This window comes from Equus asinus, chromosome 5, assembly GCF_041296235.1.
Source record: "Equus asinus isolate D_3611 breed Donkey chromosome 5, EquAss-T2T_v2, whole genome shotgun sequence".
NCBI classification, from domain to species: domain Eukaryota; kingdom Metazoa; phylum Chordata; class Mammalia; order Perissodactyla; family Equidae; genus Equus; species Equus asinus.
In genome coordinates, this window is record NC_091794.1 from 5419707 (window position 1) to 5440665 (window position 20959).

General features: G+C 39.2%; 1 protein-coding gene and 1 long non-coding RNA gene across 48 annotated transcripts in view; one reads left to right on the forward strand and one right to left on the reverse strand.

The window, feature by feature from the left end:
* The window catches only part of ABI3BP (ABI family member 3 binding protein), a 238437-nt gene that overhangs the window by 11889 nt on the left and 205589 nt on the right, over window positions 1-20959 (reverse strand). For all 46 annotated transcript variants that reach the window (XM_070508663.1, XM_070508662.1, XM_070508659.1 and 43 more), the window contains 2 exons: window positions 15145-15354; window positions 10375-10483 (listed from right to left, as the gene is read on the reverse strand). In XM_070508663.1, coding sequence (XP_070364764.1) covers window positions 10375-10483; window positions 15145-15354 — 319 coding nt within the window. The remainder of the gene's footprint in view (window positions 1-10374; window positions 10484-15144; window positions 15355-20959) is intronic.
* Window positions 4776-20959, forward strand: part of LOC139045216 (uncharacterized) — a 92378-nt gene continuing 76194 nt past the window's right edge. Inside the window, exons 1-3 of one of the 2 annotated variants that reach the window (XR_011503133.1) lie at window positions 4776-4902; window positions 9768-9928; window positions 12125-12470. This is a non-coding gene — a long non-coding RNA (uncharacterized lncRNA). Of the gene's footprint in view, window positions 4903-9767; window positions 9929-12124; window positions 12471-20959 lie in introns of those variants that run through there. The other variant, XR_011503134.1, reaches the window with a different exon arrangement.

Below are 20959 nucleotides of genomic sequence, written 5' to 3' on the forward strand. Positions count from 1 at the left end.
GAGAACAATCAAAAAATATCTTGAAACAATGAAAATGGAAATACAACATACAAAAACTTATGGGATGTAGCAAAAGCAATTCTAGGAGTGAAGTTTACAGTGGATAAATGCCTATGTTCAGAAAAAAGAAAGAAATCAAATCAAACAACCTAACTTTACACCTCAAGGAACTACAAAAAGAAGAACAAAGTCCAAAGTTAGTAGAAGGAAGGAAATAACAAACATCAGAGCAGAAATAAATGAAATAGAGGTCAGGAAAACAATAGAAAAGATTGACAAAACTAACAGCTTGCTTTTTGAAAAGATAAAGTTGACAAACCTTTAGCTAAAGTAACGAAACAAAAAGAGAGAAGTCTCAAATACATAAAATGAGAAATGAAAGAGGAGACATCACAGCTGATAACCATAGAAATACAAAGGATCATAAGAGACTACTATGAACAATTAGAGGCCAACAAATTATGCAACCTAGAAGAAATAAATAAATTCCTAGAAACATACAACCTACCAAGACTGAATCATGAAGAAATAAATAATCTGAACAGACCAAGGAGTAAAGAGATTGAACCAATATAATCAAAAACCTCCAAACAAAGAAAGCCCAGGGCCAGGAGTTTTCACTGGTGAATCCTACTAAACATTTAAAGAAGAATTAATGCCAATGCTTCTTGAACTCTTCCAATAGATTGAAGATGAGGGGACACTCTCAAACTCATTTTACGAGGTCAGCATTACCCCGATATCAAGCCAGACAAGAAAACTCCAAGAAAAGAAAATTACAGGCTGATACTCCTGATGAACATAGATGCAAAAATCCTCAACAAAATATTAGCGAACAGTTCAACAATACATTAAAAGGGTCATACACCAGATCAAATGGGACTCATTCCAGGCATGCAAAGATAGTTCAACATCTGCAAATCAATCAGTATGATGCACCACCTTAACAACATGAGGGATAAAAATCATATAATCATCTATATGATCGTGACAGGTGCAGGAAAGTGCTTGACAAAATTCAACATAGTTTCCTGATAAAAACTCTCAACAAATTGGGCATAGAGGGAACATACCTCAACATAATCAAGGCCATATATGAGAAGTCCACAGCTAACTTCATACTCAAGGGTGAAAAGATGAAAACTTCTAAGGTCAGGAATAAGACGAGGATGCCCACTCTCACCACTTTTATTCAACATAGTAATGGAACTCCTAGCTGGAGCAGTTATACAAGAAAAAGAAATAAAAGGCATCCAAATTGGAAAGGGAGAAGTAAAATTGTCTCTATTTGCAGATGTCATGATAGTATATATAGAAAACTCTAAAGACTCCGCCAAATAACTGTTAGAACTAGTAAACAAATTCAGTAAAGTTGCAGGATACAAAATCAATATACAAAAATTTGTTGTGCTTCTATACACCAACACAAACTATCAGAAAGAGAAATTAAGAAAACAGTCCCATTTATAATTGCCTTGAAAAGAATAAAATACTTAGGAATAAATTTAACCAAGGAGGTGAAAGATCTGTACACTGAAAATCATAAGATATTAATGAAAGAAATTGAAGAAGACACAAATAAATGGAAAGATATTGCATGTTCACAGGTTGGAAGAATTAATATTGTTAAAATAGTCATACTACCCAAAGCGATCTAAAGATTCACTGCAATCCCTACCAAAATCCCAATGACATTTTTTACAGAAATAGAAAAAACAATTCTAAAACTCATGTGAAACCACGAAAGACCCTGAATATTCAGCCAAACCAATGTTGAGCAAAAGAACAAAGCTGAAGACATCACACTCCCTGATTTCAAACTACATTACAAAGCCATGGTAAACAAAACAGTGCGATATTGGCATAAAAACAGACACAGAGATCAATGGAGCAGAATAGAGAACCCAGAAATAAACCCATGCACACATGGTCAATTAATTTATAATAACGGAGCCAAGAATATACAATGGGGAAAAGACAGTTTCTCGAATAAATGGTGTTTGGAAAACTGGACAGCCACATGCGAAAGAATGATACTGTACCTCTATCTTATACCACAAAAATCAACTCAAAATGGGTTAAAGACTTGAACATAAGACCTGAAACCATAAAACTCCTTGAAGAAAACATAGGGAGTAAGTTCCTTGACATCAGTCTTTGCAATGATTTTTTTTGGATTTGACATCAAAAGCAAAGACAACAAAAGCAAAAGTAATCAAGTGGACTACATCAAACTAAAAAGCTTCTGCTCAGCAAAGGAAACCATCAACAAGATGAAAAGACTACCTACAGAATGGGAGAAAATATTTGCAAATCACATATGTGATAAGGGGTTAAAATCTAAAATATATAAGGAACTCATACAACTCAATAGCAAAAAAGGAAATAACAGTTAAAATCGGGTAACTCACGTGAATAGACATTTTTCCAAAGAAGATATACAGATGGCCAACAGGAACAGGAAAAGGTGCTCAACATCACTAACCATCAGGGAGATGCAAATCAAAATTACAATGAGATAGCACCTCATAGCTGTTAGGATGGCTATTATCAAGAAGATAAGAGATGGCAAATTCTGGTGAGGATGGGGAGAAAAGGAAACCTTTGTGCATTGTTGGTGGGAATGTAAACTGGTGCAGACACTCTGGAAAACAGTATGGAGGTTCCTCAAGAAATTAAAAATAGAACTACCATATAATCCAGCAATCCCACTTCTGGGTCTATATCCAAAGGAAATGAATCATTATCTTGAAGAGATGTCTGTATTCCCATGTTCATAGCAGCATTATTCACACTGGCCAAGACATGGAAACAACCTAAGTGTCCATTGACAGATGAATGGATAAAGAAAAGTGATATATATATAAACACACACACACACATACATACCCCCCATACACACACACACACACAGGAATACTATTTAGCTTTAAAAAAGAAGGAGATCCTGTCATTTGTGATAACATGGATGAACCTGGAATGCATTGTGCTCAGTGAAATAAGGCAGACAAGAAAGAAAAATACTGCATGGTATCACTTACATGTGAAATCTAAAAAAGAAAAAAAGAATTAAGAAAAAGTCAAACTCATAAAAACAGGGAGTAGAAAAGTAGTTGCCAGAGGCTGGGTTTGGGAGAAATAATGGTGGGTGAAAGGGTACAAACTTTCAGTTATGGGATGAATAGGTCTGAGGATCTAGCGTGCAACATGGTGACCATAGTCAATAACACTGTATTGTATAATCGAAATTTTCTAGGAAAGCAGAACTTGAATGTTCTTACCAAAAAATAAAAAAGTAAATATACAAGGTGACGGATGTGTTAATGAACTCAGTGGCGGTAATCTTTTCACAGTGTACACCTGCATCAAATCATCCTGTTGTACACTTTAAATATCTTACAATTTTATTTGTCAATTATACCTCAATAAAGCTGGAAAAAAGAATACAATAATAGACATTGGTTGCTTCTGGGAAACAGAATTTAGGAACAAGAGTGAACTGCTTTGTAGTATTTGAGTTAAAATCCATGTACGTGTCCATCTGATGAAAGGGAAATTAAATTTAAAATTCATCAAGACGAGCATCTACATGGAATGCAGTCCAGGTGACAACTGCAGTCATGCCTGTGGGTCTCACGGAGGACCAGCCAAGTGAGTGACAGCGCTGGCAGAATGCCCCACCTGGTTTGGCCGGGGCAGGTCTGGACGCAAACAAAAACCATCTTCGGAGCCCCTGATCAGGAGGCCGCCTGGAGCCGTGGTGAAGTCACGCACTCTGCAGCCAGAAAGACCTGGGGTCCCAGCTGCTGGTGTGTCACTTTAAGGTAAACTCTATGGGCCTCATTTCCTCACATATAAAAATGAGGGTAATAATATTATTTGAGGATACTATTAATTATAGTAATTATAACCTTATACGGGTATAAAAGTCTCAGAGATTTTTGTGAGGGTTCGATAATGTCTGTAAAAAGCAAGGTGCCTGGCACGTAGCAAGTGGTCGTAAATGTCCTCTAGTAGTATATTTCTATCTCCAGAGGTTTTTATTAGGTGCGTCTATGATAAGGGGATTTGACAAACGCTGCCCTGGAACTCTCCAGGCAGAACTCTTTATGCCACATCTTGCTCTTGTGGTTGTACAGGTTATAATGAGGGCACAGCCAATGGTTACTGGGAAGAATGAAAATGTAGCGGTTGAATTTTTCTGCCTGCCATCAAAACAGCTTCATGGGCTAAGAAAAAAGAAAGTTCTAAGATTTCCATGAAGAGTCTAGAAATCCCTAAGGCATTATCCCAGAGGCGTGGGGTAATAAAGTAGAGGGCAGAGTTTGAGAACAATTGTGAAAACCAGCATAAGAATCAAATATCAATTCACAGAAAAGTGAAAAACTAGGATTTCAAATAGTGGGATCTGTACGCAACAGCAAAACTGTCAGAGACAGAAGAACCTGCAGGGTTCCACCTGAGACGGGCTGACTGGCCTCCGGGTGTTTAGGGCAGAGTCTGTCATCTCCCACCTCTGGCCTCTTTCCTCTATAACCGGTTCCCTCTACTCTTGCCCGTAATGTAGAGCTGGACTGTGGTCTTCGTTATTTGATGAACTTTTCAGTTACACACTCTCATTGATTTCAAAAGCTGGTTTTCACTCTAACAAAAGCCTCAGAAACCTCCAGCAGCCTGCTTTTCCTGTAGCAAGGCCACCCTGTAGCTATTTGTTGGCTTGAATTGTTTGGTTGGCTAATTTTGCCCCTAGTGTACTCTTGTAATAGTTGAGCCCCATTCAAGTGTGGCTTCAGTCAGAGGGAGAGAAATGGAAAAGTGGAATAAGAGAAAAAGAGGAAGAGGCTCTTGAACAGGGAAAAAGAAATCTCATCAAGCAGGGCTCCGTGGACACTGCAGGACTGGGTAAGCACTTCTGGACACTGCCACACGCAGACGTTGTGCTGACTGGGCATACAGATAAGGAGCAAAAGGGCAGAGCTGTGGGGATACTTAGAGGACAAAATACGTGCTGATCAGGGACAGCAGGGAGAGGAGCAGAGCGAGAGGAGGCATCATCATCGACCAGCTGCCTAGAAGGTCTTTCAGGGCGCTTCCTGTGTCTCCCATTCTGTGGGGGACACAGAAATCCCAGATGTGGGCAGCACTCTAATTCTATGGTGTTGCTATGGGTTTCTGGCACCCTCGCCCTAGAGCCCAAGGAATTCTGAGTGAAGAGCCAGGAAGAGAATGTGGGGATGTGAAGGAAGCAGTGCCCCCTTTATGGACTAGCGGAGTTCTGTGTGCTCAGCCGTACTTTTGCCTAAAGAAAAGTTGCAAAACTGAGCAATCCACTAAATCTGTTCCTTCTTTAATGAGGAAGCCGTTGTTCTGCTGCCCACACCTACAATAAAACTAAATAAAACGCCTAATGCGCCAGCAGCTTATTTTACTCCTTTCTATGGAGCCCATGAGAGGAGATGTTGAAAAGCTAATACACAGTCTGCAGAGACCAGGATTTCACAAAAGCACCATGCGTAAGGGCGTGATGGCTATTCCACACTCCTGTTTTGTTCGCCAGATTTACATTTCATAAGAAGTGGCTGCATCTATTCCATTTTATTTTTAGTGCCACGATTTTATTAAATCAAACAACATAAACAATAGTCCCCAACTATCTTTGCTGTCAGCTACAGGAAACCTCGGCAGGTTCAGTCTCAGAGGAAGAACGGTTCTCCAGAATCCTCCCCAGCCACAGAGGACAGTAGAAGTCCCTGGGCTCGTTAAGGGAGCTTGATTTATCTTAATTACCAGACAGAGTACATTTTCCATAGGAAATTGCTGGGCCACATGTAAGTCTGGCACACACAGTGGACTCTTCACTTTTTCAGTCAAGCAAGGAGAGACACGGGCTCATTTGAAGAGAAGAGGGAGATAAAAGGCTTTTTTGGTGTACAGCGATTGTGTGTGTCCATACCTATCGCCCGAGTTCATCGAGAGCAACCTGGCCCATCAGTGGATTATCCAAATGTGTGCTAAAAGCAACTGGTCTGAAAGCAAATTGCAGACCACAGACGTAGATTCAAAGGCAAATGGTTTACCAGGACAACTCTACTTGCTGTAAGACTGAGCTAGGTTTTGGTTTTATTTTCAGTTCCAGTTTTCCCCCTGATTCTGTGCATGGCTTCAGATATCATAAGGCGACATCCTTTTAGAGCTGGGAGAGACTTGGAGATAAGTAGTCCACGCTTCCTGTCCCTTTAAGCAGTGGTGCAAGACTTATGGCTTGCGTCATATACTTCCTCCGTTCTTCTGTTCACAGAACTGAAAGCAATCACAGGGGTCTTTGCAAACAAAGTGGTGGGCTCCAGATAGGAGAGGCTCTTCTTGATATTTTTCTTTTAGTTCCACAAGAGCCACACATTGAAGTTTCATGGGGAAAAATTAAGTGGAAAATAAATATCGGGGAGTGGGCTAGATGGGTACAAATTCGGCTGGATACCAACATCTCTAATTTTCTTTGTATTTTAAGAGTAGGGGGAGAGAGGGGTCCTCCAAAGGAAGAGGCGGGCTTGGGCCACAGCAGTTTGCCTCGGTTAATAGATCTCTTCAGCTCCACATGACTAAACAGTTCTGGCTCCCTACATGAGCCCTCTTCCCTGTGCACACGTGTGACGAGAGCCCACGGCAGGGCTGCGGTGGGCCCCGCTGTGCCGCCTTGGGAGCTGCGCTCAGGTGCCCCGGGCAGCCGTGCAGTCCGCTCTCTGCCGTCAGAAACAGCTCACTCCAGGTGAGCAGCTGCACTCCGCCAGCAGCACCACAGTTGCTGGATGGTCCCTTCCTGGGGGCTGTTTCTCGAGCTTCCACAGAGTAGCTAAAAACCTGACGAAGTCGTAAAAACAGGCAGGGAGAAGGTTGGCATACACGGTGAGAAGGAAAGGGTAGTCCAGTCCTCTGTCTTTTTGGTATAGTGTGAACACTTAGAAATTTTAACCCAACAAGCTCTGTAGGTCAATTTTCTCTGCCTCGATTCTCCCGGGTTAAATGGTCTAACGCCGAGCTCTTCCACACCTGTGCAGGTGTGGAATGATTATCACCTGTGTTTAGATCGCGTGTTTTTCAGTCAGGACAAATGATGAAGATGGTACCAAAGTAAATTGCGTGTCTCCTAGAATTTGAATAAAGCTATGGTAATTCTTTCAGAAGTTATTATCTTCCAGCTTTTCATAAAGGGAATTCTAGAACCTCATGAGGGAATTTTAACAGCTGTAATTCAAAGTTTCCCTATTTGGGGAATTTAATTTTACCAAATATTTTGATTCAAAAATTTCTGCAAGCATTGCAATGTGACTGAAGTCATTCTTTACAGGTAATAAAAAACACCAGGTCACCGCATCCTGTACACACTTCCTCTTTATTTTACGGTGTGTCTTTTGTTAGCATTAATCTTGGATCATGGTTGGGCCAGGAAAGAAACCTGCCTTAACAGTGTAAGATAGTATGAAGAAAGCTTGCATCGAAAAGCCGACAGATCTAAATTTGGGAACTCATCATTTTATGATTGTGGCTGCAGCCTGCTGTCAGTAGTAGCTTTGAAAACGACTTGCATTTCACCTACGTTGTGCACATGGATTTGATTTGGAAAAACAATACTGTTGTTCTCTCTTTTCTTGCCAGCCTGTCCCATTCCATCCTATCCTTTCCTGTCAAGTTCCCGTCTCAAGGATTCCCCGAGGCCTTCTCTCCTCTTCTCAGTTGCAGAGCCGGGGTGGGAGTCCTGCCCTGGCCTGGTCTCTTATGCTGACTTGGGATGCTCTCCACTTGCTTCATGGGTATTAGTTTTCTTCCCCAGGTACTTTCAGGCTTCAGAAATCTCAAATTAACTTAAATAATTTGACTTCACTTTATTCTTCCTTAATTCATTAAACTATGTTGACTAATAGGGGTTTCAACACATAATTTTAATATTTCAGCTCAAAAAATTTTTGCCCACCACACTGGGGAAGGCAGCCGGCTGGGCACGGTGCACAGCCATGCCGCTGGGGCCTCGGCACCAACACGTGCTGCTCTGACATTCCTGTCCCCACCACAGTCCCCTCGCTCCTTCCTACTCATCCTCCAAGCCTCGGCCTGGGTGTCATCCTCTCCAGGAAGCTTCTCCTGATTTCTCCAGACTTTGTGGAGGGCCGCCTACTCCAGGCTCATCGCCCCTGTGCAGACTTCTACCAGTGCTCCCAGCACTTGGTACAGAATAATGGGTTATGAACTGCCTGCCCCGCTGGCCTCGGGCTCCTCACGGGCAGGCGTCACAGTTGTGCCTGTCTGCAGCCACACCACCAAGCACTGCTCAGCACATAGTTGGCGCTTAGTAAACGTTAGCGGAATGGAAATGCAAACCTTTTACAAACAAATGAGGTTTAAAATGTCTCTGGAGTAACTGTGTTCTACTTCTGATCATGAGCTGATCGGAGCACTGTGAGAAGAGCTGAGGACAGCCTGATAAAGGAGCACGATGAACATTTAGAAATCGAAGGCCTTTCCATGTACCTTCTGTGCATGCACAGCTCACTTTTTATTTGGTGGAACAAAAAGCAGGAAACTGAAGAGGAAAACCCTACAAGTTCTATAAGCCCAAATCTGCCTATTAAAAAGTCCAAATTAAATTACCTTTTCTCTTTTACTCTTTCCTTAAAGTATAGTATGATAAACATAGGCTCTCTCCCTTGGTTCTGGAAACAGAACCAAGATCATCAAATGGGCTTTTACTGAAATGTATGCTTATTTTGGCTAACTTAAATCCTTTAAGAAAATTAGCAGGTGCAAAATTTTCCATATTACAGCTCAAAATAGAGAACTTTAAAGAAAAAAAACGCTTGCAGGAAAGTGTTATTTTTGCAGTATAGGACTACGGGCTATACACAGTAAACCTCCTATAAGGAATTAGATGCTTCCTTTTCCCCTGAAAAGATCAGAAAAGTCTTCCTTCTGTCAGAGCCAATAGGCTCTTTGGGGTCACAATCAATACCCAGCTCACTTCAATCAATCGATGCCAATGAAAGGCATAAGAAGTAAGACCTACGAAAGAAACTTTAGCTGCTGGGGTTTGTCTTCACCTCTGCTGGTCTTTTCCTGCACAGAGGAACTTGATCAAGCTACAGAATATTCAATCTGATAAAATTCCTAGTTGTGTCCCTCTGAAAATTGATCTATGTCACTTAGTGTACTATAATTTAAGATGTCAAATTTTTGTTTTGTTTTTAGTGAAAGCACAGACAGTTTATCAAGCTGCATTTTAGAGTTTGAGGAAGAAAGTGACTTTGCACAGACAGTGAAATTTAGTCCAGCAGTGGATTCAGTGCGATGGCTTTGTCAAGGCAAGGCTTGGTGGCAGCCATTTGAGAATCTCCTTGAGCAATAAATTTGATGGTTTAGCCATGTAAAACAAAACCAAAACAAAACAAAAAAATCCTTCTTTACTAGATTTCTAGAAATGTATAAGGCCCTTACTTTTCTTGAAACAATAAAATGAACTGATAAGAGATGAGGTATTTTAGATTTAAAAAGGAATCACAAAACTATACAGCAATGTAAACAATCTGGTATCAATGTGTCGTAAGGGATGCCAGGAAAAGTTGCTCATATAGAACAATGCTAATATTACATATTTCTATTTCCAAAAATCTATTCTCATTTGCATGGTAAAAAGACTCAAAAGAGGATTGCTGAGGGGCTGGCCCAGTGGCGTACTGGTTAAGTTCATGTGTTCTACTTTGGTGGCCCTGGGTTTGCAGGTTTGGATCCTGGGCATGGACCTAGCACCACCCATCAAGCCATGCTGTGGCAGCGTCCCACATAAAACAGAGGAAGATTGGCATAGATGTTAGCTCAGCAACAATCTTCCTCACAAAAAAAAGAAAAAGGATTGCTGGTCTGGAACCAGTCTGCAGTTGTCGTAAGTACTAGCTATTACAAACTTTCACCTACATCTGCCACATGGCTTTCAGTTCTTGCCCTCCCCTCTCCAGCACGCCAGCCAAATTCTTCTGTGCTTCAAATCTAGTTTGCATCCTGCATGCTCCAGTTGTCTCTCTGGTCCATACACTTTTCCTTCTCTAAATTTTGGTATTTGATATCAACATTTGGTATTAACACCTATTTTTCAATGTTCCCAACTACACTGTGAACTCACAAGACCGTCTTGTTGGCTCTTGTATCCCCACCAATAACTTGCACATTTGCAAACCATGACTCTAGAGGTATCTAGTGCTGGGTACAGGAAGCCGAAGAATGACGTGCAAACTAGACCCTCCCTTCAGACAGAGGAGAGGATGGCATTTCATCCCTTTGTTATGACCTTTGCCCTCTCAGAGTCCACCTGTCATAGCAGTGGTGGCTTACCTTGTGTCAGGTTTTAGATTTTCTACTGTGGAGAAGGTTTGATTTGTAACTTGAACGGACTTGTTCTTCCCACTGAATGTCCCATTTTCTCTGGATATAACTTCATATTCTGCAAAGTGAAAAAGACAATAGATACTTGTCTTTATGTTCCAGCTAATTGAGTTGTTCTTGAGGCAAATAGCATAATAGAGTCACTCTCATGAAAGTGAGCAACTCTGATCTCAGTTCTAGAGACGTATTGATCTTACACATTAGCAGTTTCCCAGTGGGCAGGATAGTGGATGACGAAGCTCCCAAAGCTTATTGGAAGTTTATTTGGGAGTTGCGTTGAATTTCTGCTTTCCCTTTCCCTGAGCAGGAAGGCCTGGTGACTGTGAAGACCAATGACCCTCCTGAAGCAGCTTTAGCTCCTGGTGACCTATGACTTTGTTGGGTAGGGCAGATAGCCTGCCACCATTGGGAAGCGCAGTGCGGAGAAAGCGCTGTGTGAGGAGTGGGGCTTTTCCTGCTCAGTGGGGCTTTGCAGAATAACTGGGGAAAAGGCCCCCAAATACGTGTACTGCTGCACAAAACTTCTCGAGTTCAAAACCATAGCAGCAGAGAACAGTTAACCACATAATGAACCAATCTTTCCTAGAGTTCATTATTTGGAACTATAGAATTACGGTATTTTTCTACCATTGCTTACATAAGTTACACAAGTTGTATAGATGTGCTTACATATACCCTTGATAATTACCCTTGTATTTAAAAAAAAAATCACACCCTTAAAATCTGCATAGAGATCTGCATGAATTTCACTTACAGGCACGTTTCTCTGAACTCGCAGGGCTAACCAAAAGAGCAAGACTTTCAGAATAAGAGAATATAATTTAAGAATTTGTTAATTGGTCTTCCCTGCCCTCAGTTGGGATTTAGTTTAATGCGTGTGACAAGATCATACAGAGGATTAAAAAACCAAACAAAAAACAACAAGCGAACAATAAAACCCCACTCAAAATCAGCTCCAACGACATGAGGAAACAGCTGGTGGTGGGAGTGAGGGAGTCAAGAAGGCTGCAAGGAGCTGTAGGTGGCTGGGGATTCTGCTGTCAGCGCAGAGACCAAAGGGAAGAGATGCACATTGGTAATAAAAATGAATCTACAGCAGAACTCAGGGAGACTCATCATCACCAATTTTAATTTGGGAAGGATTTTTAATGGTATATTTTAAAAATCACAAAAGGACCACGACTCTTTCTGAATAATTTCGTATGCTCATCCTTCCAAAAATTCAAAATTAAACTGGAAGGCAACACCCACTGCATCTGGACACATGAGCGCAGCCAGTAAAGCACTCGGCCTCCTTCGGTTCCCAACCTCTCTCTCGGTTGGCTTTCCATTTTAACAGAGGGTGGAAAGGGAGGGCGGGGGAGGATCCTGAATTCAAATATGTCCATTTTATATCTTTTCCTCAGCTGTGAATGGATACTTACTAGAAAACGATGGGAGTAGTTAAAATGGAAGTAAAATGGATTTTTAAAAAACGCACGGCTTAATGGAAAGAGAGAGACTAAGCCACGTGCCTTGATCTCAGTCTCAGTTTTCCCATCTGTAAAATGTCAGTAATATCTCTTCGTAGTGTAGCTTGTGGGGATTAAATGAGGAACATATGGAAAGTGCTTAGTAGCACTTTGCTCAACAGGTGGTGCCTATTATTACTGTTGATTTTATTATCTCTTATTATCCCTGAGTTATGTCTTGAAAACAGGGTTATAAGCATTTGAAAGATTCCAACTGGAAAGATTGGAGTGCTGCTCAGTTACCAAGAGAAGAGTTTCTAGGACATTCCAGTTGGTTATATATGAAAACAACGACCTTCAGAAACATCTTTGGCTTGGACTCCCTCATCCACTGTGGGGTATTCTTCTTCACATCGTCCCGGCCTTTTAGTCCTTGAAACTCTCATTGCACATCTTCTCTAATTTTCTTTTGACTCAAGTTTGAAATGTCAGTTTAATACTATTTTTGTCCCGAAGGATCAGAGTTTTCAAAATGGATCTGGAAGTTTTTACCTTCATAATTAAAAAGATATCTAGAATTTCTCTCAGAATTCTAGTTTTTGAATGTATGTTCTTGGACTTTGTAAAAATATCTTTTATTTTTAATGCTTTAAAGTGATAATAGCTTTTTCATAAACCCACCAACATTATAAAAATGGAATATTAATGCTTGGAATGGATATTTGTAGACAATCCTGAATATATTTCAGAAGGTAAAGATAGCCCCTTAACTATATATCCATATTTCTTATTTTAAAATATGGGATTTTGTTTATAATTTCATTAACAGTAAAGACATGCGGAAATCTATAAAGAACTAACGCTGAATAAATGGTCTTTTCTCCCCCCTCAGAAGGTTTTATTGCCCTGTTATGAGATAATTCACTTAACAGAAAAAGTTATTTATGACAAGGATTGAGAACATCAGAGTTGGTCAACAGAACATGAAAACAATAAAGGTGATTCTGCTCTCTCCAGTCCCGCTATTGCTGTTACTGACAAAGTTCATTGAACAGCTTCTAATTTATGCTGCACATTCAAATCCTCTGTTTCATTTTATCCTCGTGATAAATTGATCACAATGGGAATTATTATTATTATTATTATAAGGAAAGTTCAGTGAGGCCAATCATATACCAGGTTGCATATCCAGAATACAGCTGGTCTGGGGTTTCAGTCTGTCCCAGCACGCTCTGGACACCTCAGAGAGCAACACCTTAGAACTAACAACTTTAAGTTGTCCAAGGGCCCAGGCTATGACCAATTTCTTTGGTGCACCTATTTCTACTTTAGTGTAGAAGGGACATGTAGAAACAACTGAATTTGGATGCATTTTCTGGAGATGAACACGTGCCTGTCAGTGAAAAGAATGATTAGTGACAGAAGCCAACTTGGGGAATGAAGAGTATATTTCACTCTCTTTTTGTTTTCTTTCTCAATCCTTTCTTGCAAAACCACCTGCAATGATATGAGAATTAATCCCTGTATTATCTGAGCTGCTGGTTTATAAGAGATTACACCTGAAATCAAGTGGTATTTAATGTAACACTTAAAAATAAACAAAAATAGAAAATTAGAACAGACCATTAGGGCATATGGTCCAACATCTAAATTAGACGAGGTGATGAGCAATGGTTAAAAATAGACTTATTTCTATTTAGAAAATATTACAGCTAAAGAGATGTGATCCTTATCCATGAAAATTGTTATTACAAGTCCACGATCTTGTGAAGGATCTCAGGCAGTCCATTAACGTTTAGTAACAATGTTACAAAAGTAATTGGTTAGATGGATAAAGTATACCCTAGTCATGATTCTTTGAGATTAAAAGTTTATATAGTTTAAAAAATGTTACATGATGAACCAGAAAGAAAAATCCTTCTGCTTTAAAAAATTGAATCAGATATTCCCGACATATCCAAATGAATATGTATTGGATGTATTCGATTATTAGATACAGGTTAACCAATTTCAACCTGATGTCCTACATCTTCAAGGCAAATTAAATTTTATAGATCATTTGGTTTTGTGAGAACTAAGCCTCAGACTATCACAGAGACTCCTTAGTGGCACAGTATATGGATTGAGAGTTTTGAACTTTTTGGTACATGTAGATAATCAATACTTAGAGACTGATTTAGATATTGGGATGGTAGCACCTGCTGGCATGGTCCCAAGTAAAGAAGCAGGACTAAGCAAATCCCCAGGAACCATGGGCAGTGGCTGGTTCTTCCTCAAAACAAAGGCAAGCTTCACATGAGATAGGAAATTCACAAAATATGGTTAAAAAAAAAAAAAGAAAAGAAAAAGCCAGCTAAGCAAAGCTAAGCTGCTTGCACGGGAAATTGCCCAGACCAAACGGTTTTGTCTGAGGAGAAACAGCTGCTGTTTTCTCCTTTATTCATAGAAATGTTTTGGCCAGATCCCGAGTCTCCCCTCCCTCTCTGGCCCTGTTTCCTGGTCTCTCCTCTGCCCCACAGCCTCTTGATGGGTCTCCTGGTCTCTGTCTGCCCACCCAGGCACAGGCAGGGACTTGGGCCGCAGGAACGTGGCCTACTCACGCGATCTGCTCTGGCTTCCAGCTGACCTAGGTCGTTAGTCTTATCCCCTCCTCTCTACTTTGACTGTCGTGTTCACTAGGGAGAATTCAATTCCCATATCACAAATTCAGAGAGTGACTCACAGCATCTTATTTTTCACAGTCACTTTTAGAGGAATTGGGTGGGTGATAGCAGAATCAAAATTTCCTGAGATGAGTAGAAAACCGACCAGAAATAGAATTTTAAAAAAAGTTTTCCTAAAATGATTGAAATAACCTTTAGCCTGTTTCAAAGTTCTATGTCCATCTAGAAATTGGGTTGGTGAAAGGAAAACGGGTTTCAATATCATCAGCAGCGGCAACTTCTCGCGTATTAGCTGTAGTTTTCTTGGTAATGAAAAGACTGGATATATCTTCACATTGTGATAAAGAGTTCAGAGGAGATGAAAAGAATGCAACTTCAGAGATCTGCTCCATTAACAGGGAGCCCATAACGAGGACAAAGATGACCTTTTCCCATCATATGACGCTTGTGACAATAACGTGCTACAGGGATAGCGGAACTCTGCTAGGACTCACTGCTCCTGAGACAGGCCTCGCTGGCCGTAGTTTGACTGAGGTTCCACACTCCCACTGCACTGCATTGTCAAAGCTTCCTAGCGCAGCAACAGTCCCCATGCATGATCTTACCAGTGACAGTGTCATTTAGTGGCTTATCCCAGTCCAGGATGACAAATGAGGGGCACCCTTCCACAGTGACCACGGTGAGGTTGGTGGGTGGGTTTTGTGGTGGGCTGGTGGCATTCCCCTCAGTCGCCTCCTCTTTGGGGAACCGTTTGACAGAGTCAGTGATGGAGCAGGGTCTGTTGTCAGGCTTCTGGATGTATCGCACATGAGGACCTAAAAGAGAGGGGGCATTGACATTTAGCATGCTTTGAGCTTGTAAAGAAGGTGGAGGTGAATTCATAAATATAATTACCTGTTTGAGGACATTGAGTCTCACATTGTAAACAGATGGATGAAAGCAGTGATGTAGATGGTTCATGCTTGTGAAAATCCAGACTCCTCTTTCTGGGATACATGATGTGGACGTGGTTGTTGAATTACTTTTCTAAGTACATTTAGCTTATGCTAATATCCACAAGGAATTTGGTCCCCCTGAGCATGGTTTAAACCTCTTAATTCATGCAGCATTGGAAAGAATACTCAAAAGAGTCTTACCTCAGTAGTGGGGAGTAAATATAGTTCTGGTCCCACCTAATAAATCCTAAAAGCCAGACTCAAAGGGATCAAGTGGTTTCAAGTAATGTAACTGCACCCCAGAACAAAATTCAAGAATATTTTAGGAATAAAAGGCATATCCAGCACCCAAAAGATGAAATTGAGAGGAAAATATTACCCATAATGAGGAGAAAATTAAATCATTTGAAACCAACCTAGAACTTGCACAGATGTTACAACATCCGACAAGGACAATAAAACAGTTATTATCCACAGTTTGACCATGTGGTCAAAAATAAGACTGGAAAGATATAAAAAAAAGACCCAAATAAAATTTCTAGAGATGAAAACTAAAATGCATAAGATGCAAAATACTGGAGGAGATTAACACAGATATGATATTGCAGAACAAAAGATCAGCAAACTTAAAGACATGATAATAAAGACTACTGAAAACCCAAATGGAGAGAAAGAAAGAATTAAAAATAATGAACAGAGCATTAGTGAGTTGTGGGACAACTTCAAGCAGTAGGATATACATGTAATTTTACTATCTGAGTAGAGAAGAGGAGGCAGAAAAAAATATTTGAAGAAATAATGGTCAAAATTTTTACAAATTTGATAAAACCTCTAAAACCCCAGAGGGTTGTGTCTAGGGGCACAAGAAACATGAAGAAATGACACCAATCGAAATCAAGTTTCTCAAAACCAGCAATATAGAGAAAATCTTTAAAGGAGGCAGAGAAAAAAGACATACATATAGAAGAACAAAGATAAGGACTGAGCAGCTTCCTCATTGGAAGAACGGAGGTGAGGAAGCAGTGGAGCAACGCCTGTCAAAACTGAAAGACAAGAACTTGACATCTAGAATTCTGTAACTAGTGAAAGCATCTTTAAAAAAAAAGAGCAAAATATTTTTTAGACATATAAAAGCTGAAAGAACTCATAAACAGTAGACCCACACTACAAGCAGATTGAAGTCCCTTAGGCAGAAGGAAAATGATGCCTGGATGGAAATATGGATCCACACAGAGGGAGGTAGAGCACGGGACACAGCAACTCTATAGGGAAATAGACACAATATTTTTCTTATTATTTAATTTTCTCTAAAAGATAATTTACTGTTTGAACAAAAATAATGACAATTTAATGTGATGTATATAACAGGTAAAAGTAAAATGTGTAACAACAATAGCCCCAAGGCTGGGAGAGCGAAGCCGCTATACAACGTCAAGCTCTTACACTACTGTGAAGGTGTAGAACACACCGGTAGTAGACTGTGGCAGGTTAGGACGCTTCCCATGAACCCCAAAACCATCACTAAGATACAAAACAAAGCGTTAGACTAACAAGGCAATGGAAAAGATAAAACGGAATCCTAAAAACACTCAACCGAAAAGAAGGCTGAAAAAGAGGGAAAGAGGGAACAAAGAATAGATGAGACGAATGGAAAACAAATAGCAAGACAATGACAGATTTATACCTGACCATGTCATTAGTCGTGTTAAATGTAAGGTTCTAAGAACAAGGCAAGATTGTTAGATTGGATAAAAAAGCAAGGCCTAACTATATGATGCCCATAAGAGACATATTTTAAATATACAGAGGCTAATCAGCTAAGAGTAAAAGGATGAAAAGAGGAGAGACCATGATAACATTCATCGCAAGAAAGCTTGAGTGGACATATAAATATCAACAAAATAGACTTCAGGGCAAAGAATATTACTATAAGCACAAAATGTCATTTCATAATGATGAAGGATCAATTCATCAGGAGTTTATTACAATGTTAAGTAATTTAGATCTATACCTAAACACAGACCTTAAATGTGCATGTAGCAAAAACCAATAGAACTGCAAGTAGAAATAAATCCACAATTACAGCCAGAGATTTCAATAATCTTCTCTCATTAGTTGATAGAACAAGTAGACAGAAAATCACTAAGGACGTAAAAAAATTGCCCAATACAACAAGCAACTTGAGCTAATCAACATTTACAGAACACTTGTTATGGTCAGAATTATGTTTTCTGAAAATTCCTATGTTGAAGCCCTAACTCCCAATAAGACTGTAGTTGGAGATAGGGCCTTGAAAGAGGTAATTAAAGGTAAATGAGGTCATAAGGGTGGGGCCCTGATCCACTATGACTGGTGTCCTTAGAGAAAGAGACCAGGGAGGCGTGCCCACAGAGGAAAGACCACCTGGAGAAACAGCAAGAAGGTGGCCATCTGCAAGCCAGGGAGAGAGGCCTCAGGAGAAACCACACCTGCTGACACCTTCATCTCAGACTTCTGGCTTCTAGAATTGTGAGAAAATAAAGTTCTGTTGTTTAAGCCACTGAGTCTGTGGTATTTTGTGGTTGCAGTCCTAGCAGACTACAACATCCCACTTAAGAACAGCAGAATACACATTCTTTTCAAGTACACACAGAACATATGCTGAGATAGACCATATTCTGGGCCATAAAAAATTTCTCAGTAAATTTAAAAGGATTCAAGTAATACAGAGTATCTGAAAACAATGGTGTTATATTAGAAATCAGTAACAGACTGATCTCCAGAAAGCCTCAAAGTATTTGGAAATTAAACAACACACTTCTAAATAATCAATGAGTCAAAGAAGAAATCAAAAGGGAAATTAAAAAATATTTTGAACAGAGTGAAAATTAAAGCACAATATATTAAAAATTTTTGGATGTTGCTTATGTAATATCAAGGGAAAAATTTGTAGCATTAAATGCCATATTACAAAAGAAGAGAGGTCTCAAATCAATGAGCTCATCCTCTGCCTTAAGAAATTAGAAAAGCAAATTAAACCCAAATTAAGCAGAAGAAAATAATAAAGATCAGAGTAAAAATAAATGAAACGGAAAAAATAGACAAAATCGATGAAACAAAAAGTTGACGTCTTCATTAGAGCAAAAGGATTGATAAACCTACAGTCAGACTGATTAGGCAAAAGAGGAACAAGGCACACATTATCAACAGCAGGAATGAGAGAGGTGACATCACTACAGATTCTACAGATATTAAAATGATAATAAGAGAATATTGTGAACAACTTAATGCCAATAAATTTGACAACTTAGATGAAATGGACTAGTAACTTGAAAGACAAAAAGTACTAAAGCTCTCTAGGGAAGAAAAAATATTCTGAATAGCCCTATGCCTATTAAAGAAATCTAATTATATGTAAAATCCTGCAAAGAGAATGCTAAGCTCAGATGGCTTCACTGGTAAATACTACTAAACACTTAGGGAAGAAGCAATGCCAACTCTAAACTCTTCTAGAAAACTGAAGAGGAGAGTTCAGCATTGTTCTGATAATAAAACTTGACTTAGACATTACAAGGACAGAAAACTATGGCGCAATATCATTCATTAAATACAACTCTAAATAAAATTTTAGCAAATTAAATCCAACAACATATTAAAATAAGAATACATTACGATCAAATAGAGTCTGTTCTTGCAATGCAAAGTTAGTTTAAAATTCAAAAACAATTACTTTATCATATTAATAAACTGAAAAAGAAAACCCATGTAATCATCTCAAAAAAGGCAGAAAAATCATTAGACATAATCTAGCATTCATTTCTGATAACAATTCTCACCAAAGTAGGAATAGAAAGGTACTTTCTCAAGCCAATAAAGGGCATCTATGAAAAACCTCCAGGTGACATCACGCTTAATGGTGAAAGACTGAATGCTGAATGCTTTCCATAAAATCAGGAAAAAGGAAAGGATGTCCATCCTCACTATTTCTCTTCGATATTTTACTGGAGGCTCTAGTCAGTACAATAAGGCAAGAAAAAGGCACCCAAGTTGGAAAGGAAGAAGTAAGACTCTGCTCTCAGATGACATGACTCTGCATGTAGAAAATCCAATGGATCTACAAAAAAGCTACTGAGTTTTGTAAGGTTGCAGGATACAAGATCATTGTACAATAATCATTAGCAATGAACAACTGGAAATTGAAATAATATTACTTTTATGGTTTTCTGTATACTGAAAACTACAAAACAGTGGAAAAGAAATTAAAGAACTAAATACTAAGATATAGCATGTTCACAGGTAGGAAGACTCAGCATTGTACAGCTGTCAATTTCTCCCAGTTGACCTATAGATGCAATGCAATTCTAACAAAAATCTAAACAGGTTATTTTTTCTTCAGACATTGACAAGCTGATTCTAAAATTCAGATGGACATATAAAAGACCCAGAATTGCCAAAACAACTTTGAAAAATAAGAACAATGTTGGAGGATTAACACAAACTGAATGCAGCACTTATTATAACACCACAGTAATTCAGACTCTGTGGTATCGATGTAAATGTAGATAAAGAGATCAATGGAATAGACTAGAGAGCCCAAAAACAGTTCCACATATTTATGGACAATTGAATTTTGACAAAGGTACAAATGAAATTGAGTAGAGAAAGAATAGTTTTTTCAACAAATTTTGTTGGGGGAACAGTTGGATATCCATAGGCAAGAAAATGAATTTGGAGTCATACCTGTATAATATACAAAATTTGACTTAATATGGATCATAGACCCAAATGTAAAAGTAGAAAACCTCTAGAAGGAAATGGAGGAGAAACTTCTAGAAGGAAACAGAGGAGGTCTTTTTGACATCTGATCAATCAATGATTTCTTAAATACAACACCAAAAATATAATGTGTAAAAAACCAAATTAATAAACTGAGCTTCATTAAAATTAAAAAGAGAAGACACACACTGGGAAAGAAATATTTGTAAAGCATGTATATAAAAAAGTTCTATCCAGAAAATATAGACTCTCAAAATTCAACAATAAGAAAACAAGCAACTCCATTAAAAATAAAAGGACAAAAATTTTGGACACACCAAAAAAGACATACAGGTGACAAATAGGGACATGAAAAGATGTTCGGCATCCTTAGTCATTAGAGATATGCGAGATAAAATCACAATCAGATATTATTACATGCCTATTAAAATGGTTGAAATTAAAAAGACTGACCATGCCAAGTGTTGGCAAAGACAAGAAGGAACTAGAACTGTCATACACTGCTGACAGAAAGGTAAAACTGTACACTGTGGAAGACAGTTTGGCAGTTTCTTACAATGTTAAATATACACTTACACATGATCTAGCCATTCTCCTCGTAGGCATTTGTCCAAAAGGAATGAAAGCATACGTCTACGCAAAGACTTGTACGTGAATGGTCATAGCAGCTTTATCGGTAATGTAAGAAAGTTAGAAACAACCCAAATGTCATGAACAAGTTTAACAAGTA